At 34.3% G+C, this 21,270-nt stretch overlaps 2 protein-coding genes across 16 annotated transcripts in view; one reads left to right on the top strand and one right to left on the bottom strand.

Moving 5' to 3' along the window:
* Positions 1–1,422: 1,422 nt before the first annotated feature.
* On the top strand, positions 1,423–20,540 carry miox (myo-inositol oxygenase). 2 transcript variants are annotated; one of them, XM_068214834.2, is made up of 10 exons: positions 1,423–1,566; positions 8,303–8,374; positions 8,459–8,539; positions 10,852–11,014; positions 13,431–13,498; positions 14,906–15,015; positions 16,969–17,036; positions 17,302–17,351; positions 17,456–17,568; positions 17,694–20,540. In XM_068214834.2, the coding sequence occupies exons 1-10, from the start codon at positions 1,438–1,440 to the stop codon at positions 17,800–17,802; spliced, it is 963 nt and encodes a 320-aa protein (XP_068070935.1). In that variant the 5' UTR covers positions 1,423–1,437; the 3' UTR covers positions 17,803–20,540. The 2 variants fall into 2 exon arrangements, with proteins under 2 accessions (XP_068070935.1, NP_001025437.2); NM_001030266.2 differs by lacking the exon at positions 1,423–1,566 and adding an exon at positions 8,118–8,186 and having other exon boundaries at positions 17,694–17,952.
* The window catches only part of lmf2a (lipase maturation factor 2a), a 35,077-nt gene continuing 22,998 nt past the window's right edge, over positions 9,192–21,270 (bottom strand). For 2 of the 14 annotated variants that reach the window (XR_012393795.1, XR_012393796.1), the window contains exons 15-18: positions 20,969–21,099; positions 11,094–11,160; positions 10,813–11,005; positions 9,192–10,393 (exon numbers count right to left, since the gene is read on the bottom strand). The gene's annotated coding sequence lies outside the window, so the exon portion shown is untranslated. Of the gene's footprint in view, positions 10,394–10,812; positions 11,006–11,093; positions 11,161–15,902; positions 16,039–20,502; positions 21,259–21,270 lie in introns of those variants that run through there. The other 12 variants (XR_012393791.1, XR_012393793.1, XR_012393792.1 and 9 more) reach the window with 8 other exon arrangements.

The raw sequence follows: 21,270 nt of genomic DNA, 5'->3' as shown, positions 1-21,270 counted from the left end.
GTGGTCTGTTGGGTTGGGGTTAGGGTTAGTGTGAGATGACATGCACTTGCAAAGTTTCTTATAGTCAGTTAAATGTCTGTTGAAGGAGCGTATTAACAGATATTAAGCAGACAGTCTACTAATACTCAAATGGACCATCAAAATACAGTGTTACCATATATATTAATAATACCATATATTAATAATAATAATAATAATAATAATAATATAATAATATTATCAAATAATAATATTTTTATATAATAACAAAAACAATAATAATAATAATAATATTAATAATAATAAAATAATATTAATATAATAATAATATTTTAATATAATAACAAAAACAACAATTATAATAATATTAATATAATAATATTAATAATATTTTATAATAATAATAATAAAATATTATTAAATAATAATATTTTTATATAATAATAACAATAATAATAAAAATAACAATAATATAAGAATAAAATAATAATATAAAATAATAAAATAATAATAATAATATTAATAATATAATAATAATGTGCCCTTAATTACTACAATTAAATTAATCATTTGGTATGGTGCACTTAATATGCAAGTATTTACATTGTCATTTAAGACAAACATCTGCATGCATATACAGTTCTAAATAATTTCTGCAATTAATTACATTAATAATTACACAGTTGACCATCTCTTAAACTTGAACCCACCCTTAAACCTACCCTTACCACCAAACCTGTCACTAACCTTGTGCAGTACAGTATAAACACAGTGGATTTAACTTATTTTTGAATACCTAGTAGTTAAGACCACTTAATATAAAAAAGGACCAAAGGTTACACTAAACATTTGATTTATTAATGGGCCAGATTTGTTAAAAACTTAGTATTTTAATGATTTTTTAAAAAATAAAAATCTTTTGTCACATAATATTGGTGTATTCCTATGGCTGTATGATCAATTTAATAGAAACTTGTTGAATAAATGTGTTAATTAGCAGGTCATCTGCATCCTTTTTCCTTAATGTTAAGCATTGTACAGTTTGACCAGCTTCCTCATTTTATTCTTGCGATTCTTCTTATTATAATGCAAAAATAGATTAGATTAGACTGCCATCTGCTGGATTTAGACTCTGGCTTTTTGTATAAACAAATGATCACAGAGACTTATGGATCATTCATTCATTCATTTTTTTTTTTGGCTTAGTCCCTTTATTAACCCTTTGATGCACAAGCTATAAAATAGATATAGAAAAAATAAACTTAGACAGGTCACTTTAGACCCATGTAGTGCATCAAAGGGTTAATCTGGGGTCACCACAGCAAAATGAAACGCCAACTTATCCAGCATATGTTTTACGCAGCGGAATGCCGTTCCAGCTGTAACCCATCACTGGGAAACATCAGTGCACACCCATTCACTACGGACAATTTAGCTTACCCAATTTACCTGTACCGCATGTCGTTGGACTTGTGGGGAAAAGCGGAGCACCCGGAGGAAACCCACGCAAACACGGGGAGAACATGCAAGCTCCACACAGAATTGCCAACTGATCCAGCTGAGGCTCAAACCAGCGACCTTTTTGCTGTGAGTCAATTTTGCTACCTACCACCACCGTGCAGTCCCACTCATGAATAATTTCAAATACAAAAAGATAAAAAAAAAAAAAAAATAGTTCTTATTTTTTAAACACCATTTTACGTTCAAAATTATTAGCCCCTTTAAGCTAAATATATTTTTTCGCAGTCTACAGAACAAACCATCATTATACAATAACTTGCCTAATTACCCTAACCTGCCTAGTTAACCTAGTCAAGCCTTTAAATGTTACTTTAAGCTGAATAGAAGTGTCTTGAAAAATATCCAATCAAATATTATTTACTGTCATCATAGCAAAGGTAAAATAAATCAGTTATTAGAGAGGAGTTATTAAAACTATTATGTTTATAAATGTGCTGAAAAAATCTTCTCTCCATTAAAATTTAATATTGGGGGAAAAATAGACAAGGAGCTAATAATTAAGGAGGGCTAATAATTCTGACTTTAACTGTATACTGTATGTATATATATATATATATATATATATATATATATATATATTAGGGATGTAACGGTATCAGAATTTCACGGTACGGTAATACCTCGGTATCAATGTCACGGTACGGTATTTATTGAATCATTTACAGGAAAAAACAAAACTTATGAAAATACTCCAAAAAAGTGCCAAAAGTGTCAATGACATACAAATTAGTCATCTATCTGTAAGCTTTGAAACAGGAACTTCAATTTTAATAACAAAAAAATATTAAACCATGTAAAAAAAAATTTAAGTTTTTAATTTAGTATTGTTGAAAACTCATCACATTCAACATTTAATCACTCACTCACTTAGATAGAGATGGGTTTAAAGGAAAATTATCATATAAATATAATCTGGTAAAAGCTGGTATCTCTGGGCATTTACAATGTCCCCTGCAACAGAAAAAAAACTCTCATTTGGTACTGAGGTTTCTGGGACAAGAGAGATATGACTTATATGACTTATTTCTTGAGCGCCGAAAACGGAGCTTTTTGAAAACGCTGGAGAGGCCGTTTTCATTCTAAAACGCTGCTGCTCCGTCTCAGTGTGGATGGGGAAAGACGGAGACATCTGAAAACGGAGGCGGGGCTGCAAACGTTCGCCTATCTGATTGGGGCTTTTCCTCAATATTAAGTAGCCCACACACAGTTCAGTCTTGCATCCTCTTCTTGTAAGTTAAGACTTCGCAAGTTTGATCAAGGCTGCAGTCTCCCCCTTCTCAGTTTGATATGGAAAACATACCGAGGACACGGGTAAATCTTCAAAGGGAACAGTGTACTTTATAAATTCATTCACATCACCCTGGCTACGTTGTTTCACTTTCTCATCAATAAAATGTAAACATGATATAAGGAACTGCCTATTTTCTTTTTAATATTAGCAACTTAACAGACAGCAGAAATGTTGAGGCGTCGTGCTGCATATATGAGCGTAATCTTCACTGTGTGCATATTTATAACAAAACGGAGCCGATAACAACTGCCTCCTTTCAATTTCAGTGAAAATACGAAACACACCCTCTCTTTGGCTGAATATCAGTTTTAATAATCGACAATTATAAAAGTATAACATACAATAAGTTTATACATTGTAGGAAATAAAGGCAAGCGATCAGTCAATGTACCTGGATTAATCATTAACTTATCTTTGCGCTTAACCAAAACATGTTACCCGTGAACAAGTAACTTAATAGATTCCAATGACCAAAGTCAGGGAATTGGCCTATGTCGTTAGATAAAGACAACAAGATGAATGAAATATCACGTTTAGCAAATATAGTGAGATTAGATCCAGCGGGAGATGCTTGATGAGCAGTCCGACAAGCAGAGCTCTCATCTGGGTAGAAATGCTGGAGCGCTTGCCCGAGAGTGTGTGTGTGGTCACGTGATGTGCGTTTTCAGCGTTTTGGTGTGGACGGAGAGCTGTTCAGAAACGCTGGGTAAAACGCGAGTGTGGACGCGGATCGTTTTCATTCTACAACGCCGTTTTAAAACTAAAATGCACTCTTGTAAAAGGGGCCTTAGAGTTTTACAGCTCTTTTTGATCCCCGCTTCTAGCAGCACACTCCATTTCCGCATTACTGGATCTGTAGCGACAACAGACCGCAAGGGATGATGGGGATTGTAGTTTTCGCTACCTCCCGTTCGCTTCATTCGCCTGAGCAAATTTTCTCAGAAGACCTATAGTTTTACCGAGTCATGCGACTTCGGTAATATCGAAAAAAAATTAATATTGCGGTATGACGGTATTTACAATACCGTTACATCCCTAATATATATATATATATATATATATATATATATATGTATATATATATATATATATATATATATATATATATATATATATGTATATATATATATATATATATATATATATATATATATATATATATATGTATATATATATATATATATATATATATATATATATACATATATATGTATATATATATATATGTGTATATATATATATATATATATATATACATATATATATATATATATACATACATATATATATATATATACATACATATATATATATATATATATATATATATATATATATATATATATATATATATATATATATATATATATATACACACACACACACACACACACATACACTCACCGGCTATTTTAGTAGGTACACTTTACTAGTACAGGGTTCCTTCGTTAATACTTCATGGCAAAGATTCAACAAGGTACTGGAAATGTTCCTCAGAGATTTTGGTCCATTTTGACATGATAGATCTCGCAGTTGCTGCAGATTTGTTGGCTGCACATCCATGATGAGAATCTCCCATTCCACCACATCCCAAAGGTGCTCTATTGGATTGAGATTTGGTGACTGTGGAGGCCATTAGAGTACAGTAAACTCATTGTGATGTTCAAGAAACCAGTCCGGGATGATTCACGCTTTATGACATGGTGCATTATTCTCCTGGATGTAGCCATTACACCACCACCACCAGCTTGAACCTTTGATACAAGGCAGGATGGATCCGTACTTTCAGGGTGTTGATGCCAAAATCTGACCCTACCATCCGAATGTCGCAGCAGAAAACCAGGCAACTTGTATGTATCTAAACAGAAATGAACATGTTCTTAAATATATGCATGCTTGTGTGTATTTATGTATACATAATAAATATACACAGTACGCACACTTAAATGTTTCAAAACAAACTTTTATTTTGTATTTGATTAATCAGCACTAAAAAAAAACAACTTTAGTATTTTTTTGCTATATAATATTTTATAATGGGGCATCCTCCATCAAAACAATAATGATCCAAAACAAACCTCAAAATCAACTTATAAATGGACCACCACGCAAAAATATAATGTCCTGGCATGACCATCCCAGTTTCCTGACCTGAACCCTATAAACTGAAGTGGACCAACATGGAGCAGGAAAACTGAAGGATCGGGGGAGATTCTGTTTGGAAGAATGCTTACTGATCTCTTTACAGGTTTTATCAATGCTGTTATCTTGGAAAACAGATGAGGCAACAAGTAGGGTGTCGATAATTATAGTCAACAAGGACTAAAAAACATACAGTATGTATTCGCCCCCCTGTATATTTGTTTCCCTAATTTCTGTTTAACAGGGAGATTTTTTTCAACTCATTTATAAACAGTTTTAACACCTAATTTAACTGATTTCTTTTTTAACTTTGCCATAATGACAGTAAATAATATTTAACTAAAATTTTTTTAAGATACTAGTATCCAGCTTAAAGCGACATTTAAAGACGTAACTAGGTTTATTAGGCAAGTTAGGGTAATTAGGCAAGTGATCAATCAAAAAGATAAATTGCTTAAAGGGGCTAATAATTTTGACCTTAAAATTGTGTTTAAAAAATTAAAAACTGCTTTTATTCTAGCCAAAATAAAACAAATAAGACATTCTCCAGAAGACAAAATATTACAGCAAATACTGTGAAAATTTCCTTGCTCTGTTAAATATCATTTGGGAAATATTAAAAAAAAGAAAAACTAATTCACAGAAGGGGGAATTATTCTGACTTCAACTGTATGTCAGAATAAAGTTTTTAGCAGTTTTTCTCCTATAAAATTGGCATTTTCAGCATTGTTTGCTAGTATTTACTAATGCTGCCAATAATTCTACCCAAAGCTGTATTTTGAATGACTGTCAATAGAAAAAAGATCCTTTTATGTTATAGTATCTTATGGGGATTAACTGTAACATTTAAAGATAATCATGTTTAATTAAAAAGATCTTCAGAATTGCAGGATGTGTCAAATGACAAAAAAGTATACTTCAATATTGCATTGTATCTATTTGCTTTTATCTTTTATCACTGTGCCCTCAGCACTTGTGACTTAATACTTTACATCACAGACTCACCCACAAACCACTGACCAATAGAAAGCAGGGGTGTAGCTTACTGTACACACACACACACACACACACACACACACACAAACACTAGTCTTTACATTAGCTCAGTTCAGACAAACAAATACGGTCACTACAATTCCCCAAAACACACTCCACAGCGACTAACAGAAGGCTCCGAATTTAGGAAAAGTCAAATTCAGAGAATCACTGTTATCACGATCTCTAAATGCTTTATAGATGATCCACAGATTTATTTTGATTGAGGCTAAAAACAAAATTGAAAATCAAAACAAAAGCCAGATTTAAAAACGATATAATAATAAAAACTAAAGTTTTTTATCTTAACAATAAAAGATTTTTTAATTCACTTTCCTTCAGCTTAGTCCTTTATATATCAGGGATCGCCACAGCGGAATGAATCGGCAACTATTTTGGTATATGTTTTACACAGTAGATGCACTTCCAGCTGCAACCCAGTACTGGGAAACACACACTCATACACTTCGACCAATTTTGTTTATCCAATTCACCTATATTTTTGGACTGTGGAGGAAATCGGACAACCCAGAGGAAACCCACGGCAACACAGAGAGAACACGGTCCAGCCGGAACTCGAACCAGCAAATTCCTTGCTGTGAGGCGCAAGTGCTAACAACTAAGTCACCGTGCCGCCCCCCAAAATATGCAATACAGTATGATAAAAAAAGGGGGAAAAAAAGAAAACTACATATTATCTTCAAACAACTTTAAGAATAGTATTGGATAAAGAAAAACATAGATGTTTATAGAAGATTCAATTTCTTTTTAAATTGAAAAATACTAATTAGTCGGCGCCAGTGGTGGTTAGTGTGTCGACACATGCACTCTGGTGCTCTGAGTGCGTTTCCCACCTCGAAAGCCTCCTGTCAATACTCTCTACTTTCCTATACATTAAAGGAGAAATCCCCGAAAAAAAATATTATAAAAAAAACTAATTAAAATATTAAACTATATATTTACTTTGATTTCTGGCTAAAAACAATATTAAAATTCATTAAAACCACAGTGAAATGTAAAATAAACACTGATAAAGAAAATATAATTGATTAATAATTTACTCTTTACACAAATATATTTTTAGAAATAAATATTATTATAAAGTACTGAAATAAACACAAATGAAAGTTAAAAATATGCATGTATAGTATATATATATATATATATATATATATATATATATATATATATATATACATACATATATTATATATATATTATATGTACTTTAATTTCTGTTGATTGACATTATAAATTCCATTAAATCTACATCCAATTTTCATTTTTTATTTTATTTTATTTATTAAATATATTTCAATTTTTTGGTGATGCAGTGGCGCAGTAGGTAGTGCTGTCGCCTCACAGCAAGAAGGTCGCTGGTTTGAGTCTCAGCTGGGACAGTTGGCGTTTCTGTGTGGAGTTTGCATGTTCTCCCTACGTTTGCATAGGTTTCCTTCAGGTGCTCTGGTTTCCCCCACAAGTCCAAACACATGCGGTACAGGTGAATTAGTTAGGCTAAATTGTCCGTAGAGTATGTGTGTGAATGAGTATGTATGGATGTTTCCCAGAGATGGGTTGCAGCTGGAAGGGCATCTGCTGCGTAAAACATATGTTGGATAAGTTGGCGGTTCATTACGCTGTGGCGACCCCAGATTGAAAAAAGGATTAAGCCGAAAATGAATGAATGAATTCCGATTTTTACATTAATAAGAATATTAAACAAAATATATATTTAAAAAGTTGATTTCTGTTGATTGAGACTAAATTAAAGCTTAAATCAAACATGAACACTTACATAACTGTATCTCATTATTATTCTTTGTGTTCAAAAGCAGATCATACTACGCATTTCCCATGTCATGTAGTAACTGTTATTCAATTATTTCCTTAATAATACAAATAAAATAATAAAAAATAAAATCAAAACACAAGTCAAAATCATCTTAATCTTTAGAAAAGAAAAGTTTTTTTTTTTAATGAGCAAAATGAACTGTTCTGAAGCAGACTGCTCTATATGGGTCACAATAAGTCTGACGGACCCCTGGAATCCTGAGAAAGAAAGTAAACTGGGGAAAGTTAAAGAGTTACTAGTAATGTCGACTACAGTTCAGAGAGCTCATATAAGCACCATTGATAAACCCTGAGTGCTGACAGACACAAAACACACAACATCATCAACCACACTGAAGCACAGCTCAACATGAGGGTGGTAAACATGGTACGTACCTCACATTCACTTCATTTACATTACATGCATGTTTCACAATCCTTTTCTTCAATAATGGAATCTATTAGCCAGTTTTCTTACACATTCATGTATTTTTTTACTCACAGGGTCCAGACCCCTCTTTGGCATATCGACCTGAATGTCATGAGAAAGACAAAACTGAATTTAGGAACTTTGAGGTCAAATTTAAATCTTTGAAATTTGCATATTCATGAATAAATCATGACTCTAATCTCATCTTTATGTGTATTTGTTTAATTCAGAATGGAGATCTGTTCGACCGAGTGTTTAACACATACAAGCTGATGCACACACACCAAACGCTGGACTTTGTCAAGCAGAAGGTTGGTACTTCAGTATATTATACACTACTGTATAATAAAGCTGCACGGTATTGGAAAAATATGATATTGCGATATATTTGTTTTCTGTGATACACATTGGGATATGAATATAATTTCACCAGGTGATCTGAACAGCCATTTGGAAAGATTGCAATCATTTAGACAGATTAGAATGATCACATCTTTATCTTTGCATAAATTATAATGAATTACAAGCATATATAAACACTAAGATAAAAGTGAAATAAACAGTGCTTGATGGTTTCTAACAGTAACAGCATTCAGATACAGAGATTAAACAAATGTAAATTAACATGGTCATCATTGTGTAAATTATTTTAAATTAATAATATTTAACATAAATTAATAATGTTTTTTTATCTTTTGATCTTTGATAAATGCATCCTGCGATGTGACTATTGCGGATACACATATTGATGCTCAAACGATATATTGTGCAGCCCCTATTATATATCCATTTTTTAAATCATAAGATGTGTTAGTTTTATACTATGTACTTATAGTATATATATTTAGATACACATACATACACAGTTGAAGTCAGAATTATTAGCCCCCCTTCAATTTTTTTTTTCTTTTTTAAATGTTTCCTAGATGATGTTTAACAGAGCAAAGAAATTTTCACAGTATGTCTGATAATATTTTTTCTTCTGGAGAAAGTCTTATTTGTTATATTTCGGCTAGAATAAAAACAGTTATCATGGCAAAGATAAAACAAATCAGGTATCAAACAAATCAGAGTTATTAAAACTACTATGTGTAGAAATGCGTTGAAAAATTTACTCTGTTAAACAGAAAATGGGGGGGGGAATTAAATACTAGGACTAATAATTCAGGAGGGGGGGGGGGATAATTCTGACTTCAACTGTATATAGGCTATATATCTTGACTTATTTTTGTTACTTTTTTCATTTTGTTTTATTCACCCTGAAATACAAATACAAATGAAATTTTAAATTATATAAACACAATAAAATAAAATGAAAGCAAATAAAAATTAAGTCAAAAGCCCCTTTCACACATGCAGACCTTTCTGGAAAATTACCTGCAATATTCCAGGAAGAGAAGTTGTATCGTTACCGGTAATTTGCCGAAATGCTGCTCTGTGTGAATGCAGAAGGAAGATTGCAGGAAAGAGCACGTTCACAATTAGAATGTGCTGACGTAATACATCTACTCTATCCAATTAGAACATTCAGACACATTCACATCCACGCTGTTTATGAAAACAAAAATCTTTGAATATTTTTGCAGACACATTTAGCTGCTAGACATTAGTCAGATAACGTTTCTTTGTTCCTTCTAAATGCCAACTGTGGAAAAAATTATCGATAAAATGCTCATAATAAACCGCTGTTTGTTTACCTTCAAGCTCTGCTTCAGTTGCTTGACGTGTGTGCACGTGAAGCAGCCGGTGAGCGCCAGCACACACACGTACATATCATGTAACGTTACCATCAACAAAAGCCCGACCCCTTCAATGTATATATACTTCTACATACAAGCGCTGCTGTTTAGAGCTCATTTCTGGTTAATGGTGTCAGAGTTTACCAGTGTTGTGGAATGAATATGTGAACAGATCTTTTTCCAGAAAAATTACGAAACATCTGTGCCTGTGTGAACAGCTTTTTTATAAATTTACCAGTATCACTGTGTGAAAGGGGCGAAAAATCTAATTAAAACAAATCATCTAAGAAAATCTAATTCATTCATTTATTCATTTTATTTTCGGCTTAGTCCCTTTATTAATCCGGGGTTGCCACAGCGGAATGAACCGCCAACTTATCCAGCATGTTTTTATGTAGCGGATGCCCTTCAAGCCACAACCCATCTCTGGAAAAAAAAAAATTAAAAATAAATATCAATTAAAGGTGCAGTATGTAAGTTTGACAAAGCATAAGTATGTAAAAAACTTACATACAGCTCTTTTAATATAAATCAAATTTAAACAAAATAGCAAATAAATAATCTAATAACCTAAAAACATAACATATACAACTAAATCAACACAAATAAAAAAATATATATAATAATTATGCATAGAATTCATAAATAAATGTCATCTTCTGCAAATCCAATATTAAGGCTTTTTTTTTTGGTCAGAGTTTATTTTTTTACTATGGCTTTATTTTTATTTACTTTTTAGCTTGTTTGTTGTTATTTTAAGTAAATATTATCAATAAACGTAATCAATAAATGTAAATCAATAAATAAATCTGAACTGTTTTTCTACTGGAGTTAAACTAGAATACCTGCGTACATAAAGATGACCTCTGACCTTTGACCTGCAGCACCAGGTGTGGTCGAACTGCAGTCACTTCAGCTTGTCCATGATGGACAGCATCGACTCCCTGGACGAGCTGGTGGATGAATCCGACCCTGATGTTGACTTTCCCAACTCCTTCCATGCGTTTCAGACGGCCGAGGGAATCCGCAGAGAGCATCCTGATAAAGGTGAGCCAACAGCAGGACAAAGATCACAAGAGGCACTCGACATACTCAAGATAACACAAGCTTTTACACAAACACCAACCTCAAGCTGTTTTTCTCAACTTTCTGATCAATGCAGGACTGTAAAGGTCATTCTCTAAAAAACAAAACTAAATGAGGGTCAGATTTTTTTTCCTTTAAAAGAAACATACAAGTCTTCGGTGTCTTCATAATGTAAAGAAAAAAATCAGCTTAAAGGGTTAGTTCACCCAAAAAATAAGATTTTGTTATTAATTACTCATCCTTGTGTCGTTTCAATCCTCTGATCCCTTCGTTCATCTTCAGAACACAAATGAAGATATTTTAGATCAGACATGTCCAAACTCGGTCCTGGGGTCCTGCAAAGTTTAGTTCCAACCCCAATCAGACACACTTGGTCTAGCTAATCAAGCTCTTACTAGGCTTTCCAGAAACATCTTTGCAGGCATGTTGAGACAAGTTGGAGCTAAAATTTGCATGAACCTGGCCCTCCAGGACAGAGTTTGGACACCCCTGTTTTAGATGTAAGCTGAGAGCTCTCTTTATGTTTAACCCTTGTGTACTGTTCAAATTTGCTACCCCTCGCCACAGTTATATCACCCTGCAACCCAAGACTGGTTACTCACTGAAGCTAGACAGGGCTGAGCCTGGTCAGTACCTGGATGGGAGACCACATGGGAAAACTAGGTTGCTGTTGGAAGTGTTGTTAATGAGGTCAGTAAGGGGCACTCAACTTGCGGTCTGTGGGTCCTAATGCCCCAGTAAAGTGAAGAGGACACTATCCAGTTACTATGACCATTTATGCGAAGCTGCTTTGACACAATCTACATTGTAAAAGCGCTATACAAATAAAGCTGAATTGGATTGATCTATACTGTTAGTGAGCGCTGTCTTTCGGATGAGATATTAAACTGAGGTCCTGACTCTCTGTGGTTGTTAAAAAATCCCATGGCACTTCTCGTAAAGAGTAGGGGTGTAACCCCGCTGTCCTGGCCAAATTCCCTTCATGGCCTTCCAATCATCTCCATCCTCCAGATTGGCTCTATCCACTCTATCAATAGCTGGTGTGTGGTGAGCTTACTGGTGCCGTTGTCCTGTGACTGCTGTCGCATCATCCAAGTGGAACTGCACAGGAGTGGTGGTGTGGAGAGATTAAAGCACAGAGTAAGCTGTGGCCAAATTAAGACTCGAAATCCCCCCAGAGTGGATGAAAACATCCCCAACATCACACAAGGGTTCAAGTCCAGGCAAGGAATCAAAAACATTGTCAAAACGTTGATCATTACATCACACTCTAAATAATATCTTTCAATACTCCAGTTTTTCCCAGAAAACTTCCGGAATTCCACCCCTACTCCCCGCTCCTTAGCTTTTTGGTACAGTCCGGTCCCCATGCGCACCACCAAACCCAACACGCAGCACACAACCATCTTCATATCCGCACCGAGCACTTCGCTACTCCTCCCCCCGCTCATCACTTTTTGCGCAGTCAGAATTATTAGCCCCCCTTTGATTTTTTTCTTTTTTAATTATTTCCCAAATTATGTTAAAAAGAGCAATGAAATTTTTACAGTATGTCTGATAATATTTTTTCTTCTGTAGAAAGTCTTATTCGTTTTATTTCGGCTAGAATAAAAGCAGTTTTTATTTTTTTTAAAACCATTTTAAGGACAAAATTTATAGTCCCTTTAAGCTATATTTTCCCGATAGTCTGCAGAACAAACCATCGTTATACAATAACTTGCCTAATTACCCTAACCTGCCTAGTTAGCCTAATTAAGCCTTTAAATGTCACTTTAAGCTGTTTAGAAGTGTCTTGAAAAAAATATCTAGTCAAATATTATTTACTGTCATCATGGCAAAGAGAAAATAAATCAGTTATTAGAAATGAGTTATTAAAACTATCATGTTTAGAAATGTGTAGAAAAAAATCTTCTCTCTGTTAAATTGCTAAATTGCTTAAACTGCTAAATTTCCCGTAGTATATGTATGTGAATGAGAGTGTATAGGTGTTTCCCAGTGATGGGTTGCAGCTGGAAGGGCAACCGTTGCATAAAACATATGCTGGATAAGTTGTTGGTTCATTCAGCTGTGGCGACCACTGATTAATAAAGGGACTAAGCTGAAAATAAACTAAAAAAATTAATTAATATTACCTTATTTGTATTCTTTTTCTATATTATTTTAATTGGGGATGGGGTGGTTGGAAGGACTTGTCAAATGTAAAACGTTTGCTGTGTGTACATGATTGTTTAAAACTGTGTAACCTGTAATAACATGAAAAACGAAAAAATGTATTGTACTACTACTACTACTACTAATAATAATAATAATAATAATTAAAAAATCCCAAGAAGCTACTAAATTTAAAATCGTTTCTCTCATTTTCCTCTGTCTCTAGACTGGTTTCAGCTAGTTGGTCTGATCCATGATGTTGGAAAGGTCATGGCCTTGTATAGCGAGCCGCAGGTAAGACATGAATGCAGCCAATCAGTCTAATAAGCTTTGTCAGTTGACTCATGGGTTGCAGGGCTGCACAATTTGGAAAAAAAATTGACATTGAGATATCTTATTTTTCTGCAATACATATTGCAATAATTTCACCAAATGAGTTAAATGGCTTAATTTGGAAAGAGTTTACAAGTTTAGACTGATTGGGTTGGTTTGTAGACCAGTATATCTGCATAAAATATAATAAACCAATCGCAAGCACTGATAAATACAGTAGCAAAGATAATAAGTAAAGTTTTATAAACGAATTTTGAGAGAAGCACGTGCTATGATTGATCATGGCTGGTTTCTTATCTGTAATCATCGATAAACCAATCAGTTGAATTTAAGTCTACAATAAATAGCCCGTTTCGCCTTCCTTTTTCTTTGTTTTTTTAAGAATCCCCTGTCCACCCCAGCTCCCCCTTTTCCACCTTTACCAGGGGAAGCTCTGTCTGATCTCAGACCCACTTTTCATGCTAAATGGCTCAGTTATTTCCGAGCTCAGGGTTCTCTCTCTTAAAATAAACAGTGCTCTATAGTGTTTTCTGGGAGTCGACAAGAATTTCATAAATTGAATTATCAACTTAAAATATACTGTATAGTCTTGATTGTAAACATATACATAAACACAATGACTTTTTCTGTGCTTGAATGCTTTAAAGTGTCCTGAAATGCTTACACAGTCACAGGCCTTAAAAATACATGGAAATAATAAACTTTTTGTTAAATTTGTTACTGCAAAGTATAAACCATAAAGCACATGTTTTTTTTTCAACTACTCTGTAAAAATATCTGTTAACTAACAGTTTCTGTATTTTGTGATTTACAAGTGTTTACTGTTTATTCACAGTTGTAAATTCCATTATGGGATGTTGATCTCTGACTTTTGATGTTCAACTCTACAGTGACTTTTATTGACATATTGGTTTTTTGATATAATAATATAATGTATAAGGAATAATATGTGGAGAAATAAGTCTGTAAAATAACAGAATATGTACTGTGCAGTTTATTGCAAGATTTTTGTAGCGTAAATTACAACACCAGCCCAGACAATACAGCACTTTAAGCTATTAAAAATGTAACTAAAAGTAACTTTTTCCTAATGTTTCAAGGTTAATCAACGTTGGAAGAAAGATCGAGGTCCCATACTGCAATTTAAAATCATAAATAAATGTGGGAAAATAAAAACATTAATCAAAAAATACGGAAAGCTGCAAATTTACGGATATATTTTACAGCGTGTGGCTCCTGGTCAACTATAATCCTGACTCCACATTGCACATTCTGCGATGTGACTATTGCAAATGCCCACATTGCTATATTGATGCTAAAACGATATATTGTGCAGCCCTAGTTATATGCAATAAACACCTGTTTCAGTGGGCTGTAGTTGGAGACACATACCCAGTGGGATGCAAGTTCCAGAATTCAATAGTGTTCAGAAACTCAACATTTGAAGGCAATCCAGATGGAAAGAACCCTGCACTCAAGTACAGCACCACACCTTTAACAAAACACAACTATACACGGGGATCAGTGGGAATATCAGTGTAGTTATTTTGAAATGCTACACCAGTATACAATTGTAAAAATAGAGAGATAATTCTGATATAAAGATTATTTTAGTTAGCTTTAAATTATACTGTTAAAGGGATAGGAAAATGGAAAATTTACTCAACCTCAAGTGGCTCCAATCCTTTATGAGTTTCTTTCTTCTGTTAAACACTAAAGAAGATGAGTTGAAGAAAGCTGAAAACCTGTAACTATTGACTTCCATAGTAGAAAAAAGAAATACTATAGAAGTCAATGGTTACCTTTTTCAAAATGTAATATGATGTGATTTTCATTTTACAGATGAAAGAAACTCGTAATGGTTTGAAACAAGTGTGAGTAAATGATGGCAGAATTAGAATTTTTGAATCTCTTTAAGTGATTTTGTTTGGTTTAATGTTTTTTGAATTTATTTAGTTTTTTTCTTTCATTTCAGTTTGATCATGGATTTCTTTCCTGTTTACCTTTTTTATTATAATTATCTCTAACTGTAGTTTTCATTTTAAATTTGAGGGTTTTTCACTATCTAATATCATCACTTATTTTTAAAAAGCTATTATAACAACATGGTAAAACAATAATAATATCTTCATGTCATTCTGAACATGTGACTGATATGTTTGCATGAAACAAAATATGTTTCAAAGAATGTTCATGCGGCTCAATAAGCCTTTTATTTTGCTTTAAGCCAAATTTACTGCACAATTTTAGCTCAGATTTTGAGTAGACAACAATTTTGTAAAAAAAAAAATGGCAATATATAAATGAGTACAATTTGTGCTTATTCATGATAAAAATGATTGGGGTGTTAAAATATATACACTACCTGACCAAAGTCTTGTCGTCGACCCTAGACGTCTAGTTGATCATATGGAAACGTGGCAGAAGATCGATTTTTCTGATGAATCATCTGTTGAGCTGCATCCCAATCATTACATATACTGCAGAAGACCTATTGGAACCTGCATGGACCCAAGATTCTCACAGAAATCAGTCAAGTTTGGTAAAAGAAAAATCATGGTTTCGGGCTACATTCAATATGGGGTGTGTGAGAGATCTACAGAGTGGATGACTGCATCAACAGCCTGAGGAATCAAGACATTTGTGCTGCCCATTACATTACAAACCACAGGAGAGGGCAAATTCTTCAGCAGGATAGCGCTCCTTCTCATACTTCAGCCTCCACATCAAAGCTCCTGAAAGCAAAGAAAGTCAAGGTGCTCCAGGATTGGCCAGCCCAGTCACCAGACATGAACATTATTAAGCATGTCTGGGGTAAGATGAAGGAGGAGGCATTGAAGATGAACCCAAAGAATCTTGATAAACTCTAGGAGTCCTGCAGGAACGCTTTCTTTGCCATTCCAGATGACTTTATTAAGTTATTTGAGTCATTGCAGAGATGTACAGTATGGATGCTGTCCTCCAAGCTCATGGGAGTCAGACACAATATTCATTCTTTCTCCACTGCAGCATGACTTTATATTCTACACTGTACATATTTCTGTAAAGTGACAAGACATTAGTCTAAGCAAAGTCAGACCTTATTGTCCTAATTAAAACATTAAAAATCAAGGCATGATCATATTTTATTTTGGTAAATTAAGCATGATTTAGAGGCCTTTGCCTTTCCTATAAGCCACAGAAGTCAAGTTATTATTTGTTCTTCCTAAAACTTGGATAGGCAACAAGACTTTGTCAGGTAGTGTGTGTGTGTGTGTATATATATATAAATATCAATATTGTTTAATGTTTGGCGATACTCAATCAATTCTCAAATAACATTTAGCTAGATTTATTTAGTTAGTTGTTTACATCCAAGTTGAAATATTAAAGGTATCCTAAAAATAAAACAAAATGAGACCTGATAATGGAAGATGTTTCTCTCATTGCAGCACAGAATTTGGGATTTATGAACCCCAATGTGGCCTTGATAAGGTGCTGATGTCTTGGGGACATGATGGTGAGTGATTTTGGTAATCATTATTATATTACATCCAAATGTTTCATCAATGTCTCAAAGGTTTAGGTCAGTAAGATTAAAGGGCCGCTCAACAAACTGAATTCAATATTGACAGCATCTTTAATCAAATAAATTCAGCATTAGAGATCTCTTTCTTTCCAAAACATTCACAAATCTTACCGACACCCTAATAATTCTTACTATTCTGGTATGAAATGTACTGCTGAAGTGACAAAGTGTGATTTTTTTCCATGCACTGATCTAGAGTATCTATACCGGGTCATGAAGTTCAACAAATGCACAATACCTGAGGAGGTAAAGGCATCGATCTCACCCCCAAAACAAACACAACACACCCACATGTATGCTTTTAGATACCACTCCCAACTTCTCACACTTTTTTTTTTTGTCCTCCACAGGGTCTTTACATGATCCGTTTCCACTCCTTCTACCCCTGGCATTCAAACGGCGACTACATGCACTTATGCAACGAAAAAGACCAGCAAATGCTGCCCTGGGTCAAAGAGTTTAAGTATGTCATCGGTTTCTCAACGAGAGCTCAATTTTGTGTCCATTTAATCAGTTGTTTGGCCTCTTTTTGTGCATTTCTGCATGTAGATCAATAACATGCGTCTGTTTGTCTTTCCTTCCCGACAGCAAGTTTGATTTGTACACCAAGAGCACTGAACTACCAGACGTGGAGAGGCTGAAGCCGTATTATCAGTCTCTCATTGATAAGTACTGCCCTGGGGTACTGCAGTGGTAAATGTGTGCCGTAATTCTGTGAATCCATCCAATTCCAGTGACACACACTCATTTGTAAATACTGAATGATGAGTGAATCATGTGGGTTTGGTGAAAATGCTAGCACTATATAGATGTTCTGAATGAAAATTAAAAGACCACTGAAAGTTCAGTTTATTCCAGATTTACTAGATTTATTAGGTAAAATGAATGAAATATAATTAGTAATTTTGTTAATTATAATTAAAGTGTAAAATTATAATATACTTGTATTATTTTTGCTATTTAGTAATTTTTCAGGGTTATTCCACCAAATGTTGATTTCTTATAACTTCTAAATTTAAAACATTGGTGTTGTGTTGTCTAAAATTGTATATAAATATAGTTTTTATATGTAAGTAAAATAAAAAGCAGTAAAATCACAAGATTATTTTTAATTCACAGAAAATTTACAGACATCCCAAGTCTCCAGGTAGTTCGGGAGTCTCCCGTAAATGCAGAGACTCCTGCTCGAAAATAAATGTTATTCTTCCAGAAATCGCCCGTCTCCCTCCCGGTCCTTAAATATGTAGCGCACCCCTCTTCACTGCATCCCTTCTCGCTTTTTAGACAAGTCGCATGCACCCCACCAACCCCACCCCCAGACTTCATATATGTCATGCATCACTAACCCAATTAAACTAACTAATTCACACTCATCGCACATCTCACGCAATCTCCCACAAATCATCTGCGTCTCCCCCGGAAATGACTTTTCCCAACATGGGATGTCTAAATTTACATAAATACAAAAATACTGACAATTTTCCAAGTAGTCTCTTAATTATTTTTTCCACAAAAGATTTTTAAAAATTGTATGCATGTGCTTTATTATTATCCTAGTTAAACTTTACAATATGGTAACATTTGTTAATATTAGTTAACTGCATTAGAATTTACTTTTAATTAAACATTTTGAGTAATAAAATGTGTCAATCAATATTTTTACATAAACCAAGCCAGCAGGCACAGGACATCAATATGAAGTAAGATTGACGTTGTACCCCAACGTCATGGGGACGTTGCATTTTGTTTGGAAATGAAAATCGAGTTGATGTCAGAACCCAACATCAGGTCAACGTTAATATCCAACCTAAAATCAACGTCTAATGATGTTACAGCTTGATGTAGTGTGGATGTTACCAATATGACGTCAATCAGACTTTAGATTTTGGTGGCCAAACCTGACGAATAAATGTCAGTATTTGACGTCAGTATGACATTGGTTTAAGACGTTGGTTCGATGTTGGAATTTGGTCACTTTCCAACACAACCTAAAAAAAAATCAACCAAATTTCAACATAATTTGTGGTCGTTTTTGGAAATACAGACAATTTTCAAGTGGTCTCTTAATTATTTTTCTACAGAGATTAAAATTTTAGAATTGTAGAATTTACTTTTGATTGTAATAAAATGTGTAAATCAATATTTTTACATAAACCAAGTCAGCAGGCACAGGACGTCAACATGACGTCAGATTGACGTTGTACCACAACGTCGTTGGAATGTTGTATTTTGTTTGGAAACAAAAATAGAATTGATATCAGAACCCAATGTCAGGTCGAGGTCAGTGTTCAACGTCCAACCTAAAATCAACCAAATATCAACATCTAAAGGCTGGTTTATACTTTTGCGTTGAGTGATCGCCATGACCCACAGCACATGCCTTGCGAGTAGCCGTGCATTTATCCTTCTGTGTTCTATTTGTAAAGCATTGCAATAACACTTCCGAAACGCTAGCTGGCAGGTTTTTATGCGTGTCGAGTTTCTTTGCTCGTATTTAAGTTTTTCTGAACACTACAAGTAGCTAAACTTGCTCATGCAGTTGGGAACCAGCAGATGGCAACAAGTTTAATCATAACAAACAAAAGTTCCCATCTGGAGCTCCTTCACAGAACTCGCCACTTGTAAACTTTATCGGGCCACTTTATCGGGCTCGCAACTCTCAGCGCCACTCGTCACCACTACCAAGCTGACCAATCACAGAGTTTGCGATACACATCGTTGCCAGGTGTAGTTAAATTTTTAAGAGGTGCACATCAGCATCGGCTACGACGAGGGCTAAACGACTGTGAGAGGACTGCGTTGGATCATAGGTGTACGCGTAACGCAAAGGTATAAATCAGCCTTAATGATGTTACAACTTGACGTTGTGTGGACGTTACCACCATGATGTCTATCAGACGTTGGATTTTGGTTGCCAAACCTGACGAATAAATGACAGTATATGACATCAATATGACGCTGGATTAAGATGTTGGCTCGACGTAAGATTTTGGTCACTTTCTAACACAATCAAATATCAACATCATTTGATGTCGTTTTTGGACGTCAAAATAACGTTGTCCTTAGACGCTGGCTAGACATTGAATCTTGGTCACCTGACATCACAGCCTAAATCTAACCTAAAATTAACATCTAATGTTGTTTGCCTACCTATAAAGTTTTACCATTATTACAATTTTTTAAAAATAAAGAAAAGCGATTCATAAAACTAACAAGAAACAAAAGAAATTTGTTATCATCCAAGAATTTACATTACAGCTTGGATTAACCGACACTATTATATCATTGTGTATTCATTTACATATTGAGCATTATATTAATTTACTTGAGGTATTGGGTAATGGCATAACTGCTTTGTTAAATATTGTGAAAATAGCAGCACTTGGACTGGTGCATATTTTTCTATGTTTATTAAAAATATTACAAAACATTAAAGCCGAGTGTGTTTTTTTGTGTGCATTTCACTCATATTACCACAATAAACATGCAACATTTTACAGACATCACAGTGCTTAATGATGTCACAAACATTAATACAGAAACACAAATACCACAGACCATAACCAGTTACAGTCCAATAAACAATATAAAGACTTTCATATCATATAACAGCACATATACAAGATGATACTTAGCTCATTTAGAATATTTCTTAAGATACTCTTGATATAGTGTAAGGCAAAGCGCATACTGGGCTTCATTCATAAAGCATTCAACACTGTCAAATTTACGCAATCAATCATCGCTTTATTATTTGATGAGGTCCAGTATGTGTTTTTACGGTTCATTTCAAGTCTCACGATGGAAGACATCAAGGGTTTTTGTTAATATGATTGCAGTGTGCAAGCAAAACAGTAACTTACCTTGTTTTGCCTGTCAAACCAATTGAGGGATATTTATAAGCTTTTTTTCTGCAGTTTGGTCCTTCTGTCTGTCTGGTTGAGCTGAAATACATCAGTGTGTCTCTACACTGCCTAAATCTCTCAAAAAGCACCTGTGCAAACAGAAAAGCCAATGTTTTGACACAGAGAAGGTGTAAGTGCTAATGGGCTAGATGTCATTACCCTGAGCTGGTGTTAGAATGTCCACACTGTAAAAAAAAAAATACATATAGGTTATATGTGTCAAACTCAGTTTCTAGTGAGCCGCAGCTCTGCACAGTTTA

The sequence above is a fragment of the Danio rerio genome, chromosome 18, assembly GCF_049306965.1.
Source record: "Danio rerio strain Tuebingen ecotype United States chromosome 18, GRCz12tu, whole genome shotgun sequence".
Classification (NCBI taxonomy): Eukaryota; Metazoa; Chordata; class Actinopteri; order Cypriniformes; family Danionidae; genus Danio; species Danio rerio.
Note: the sequence above shows the minus strand (reverse complement) of the source record. Positions and strands in the feature narration are given on the sequence as shown.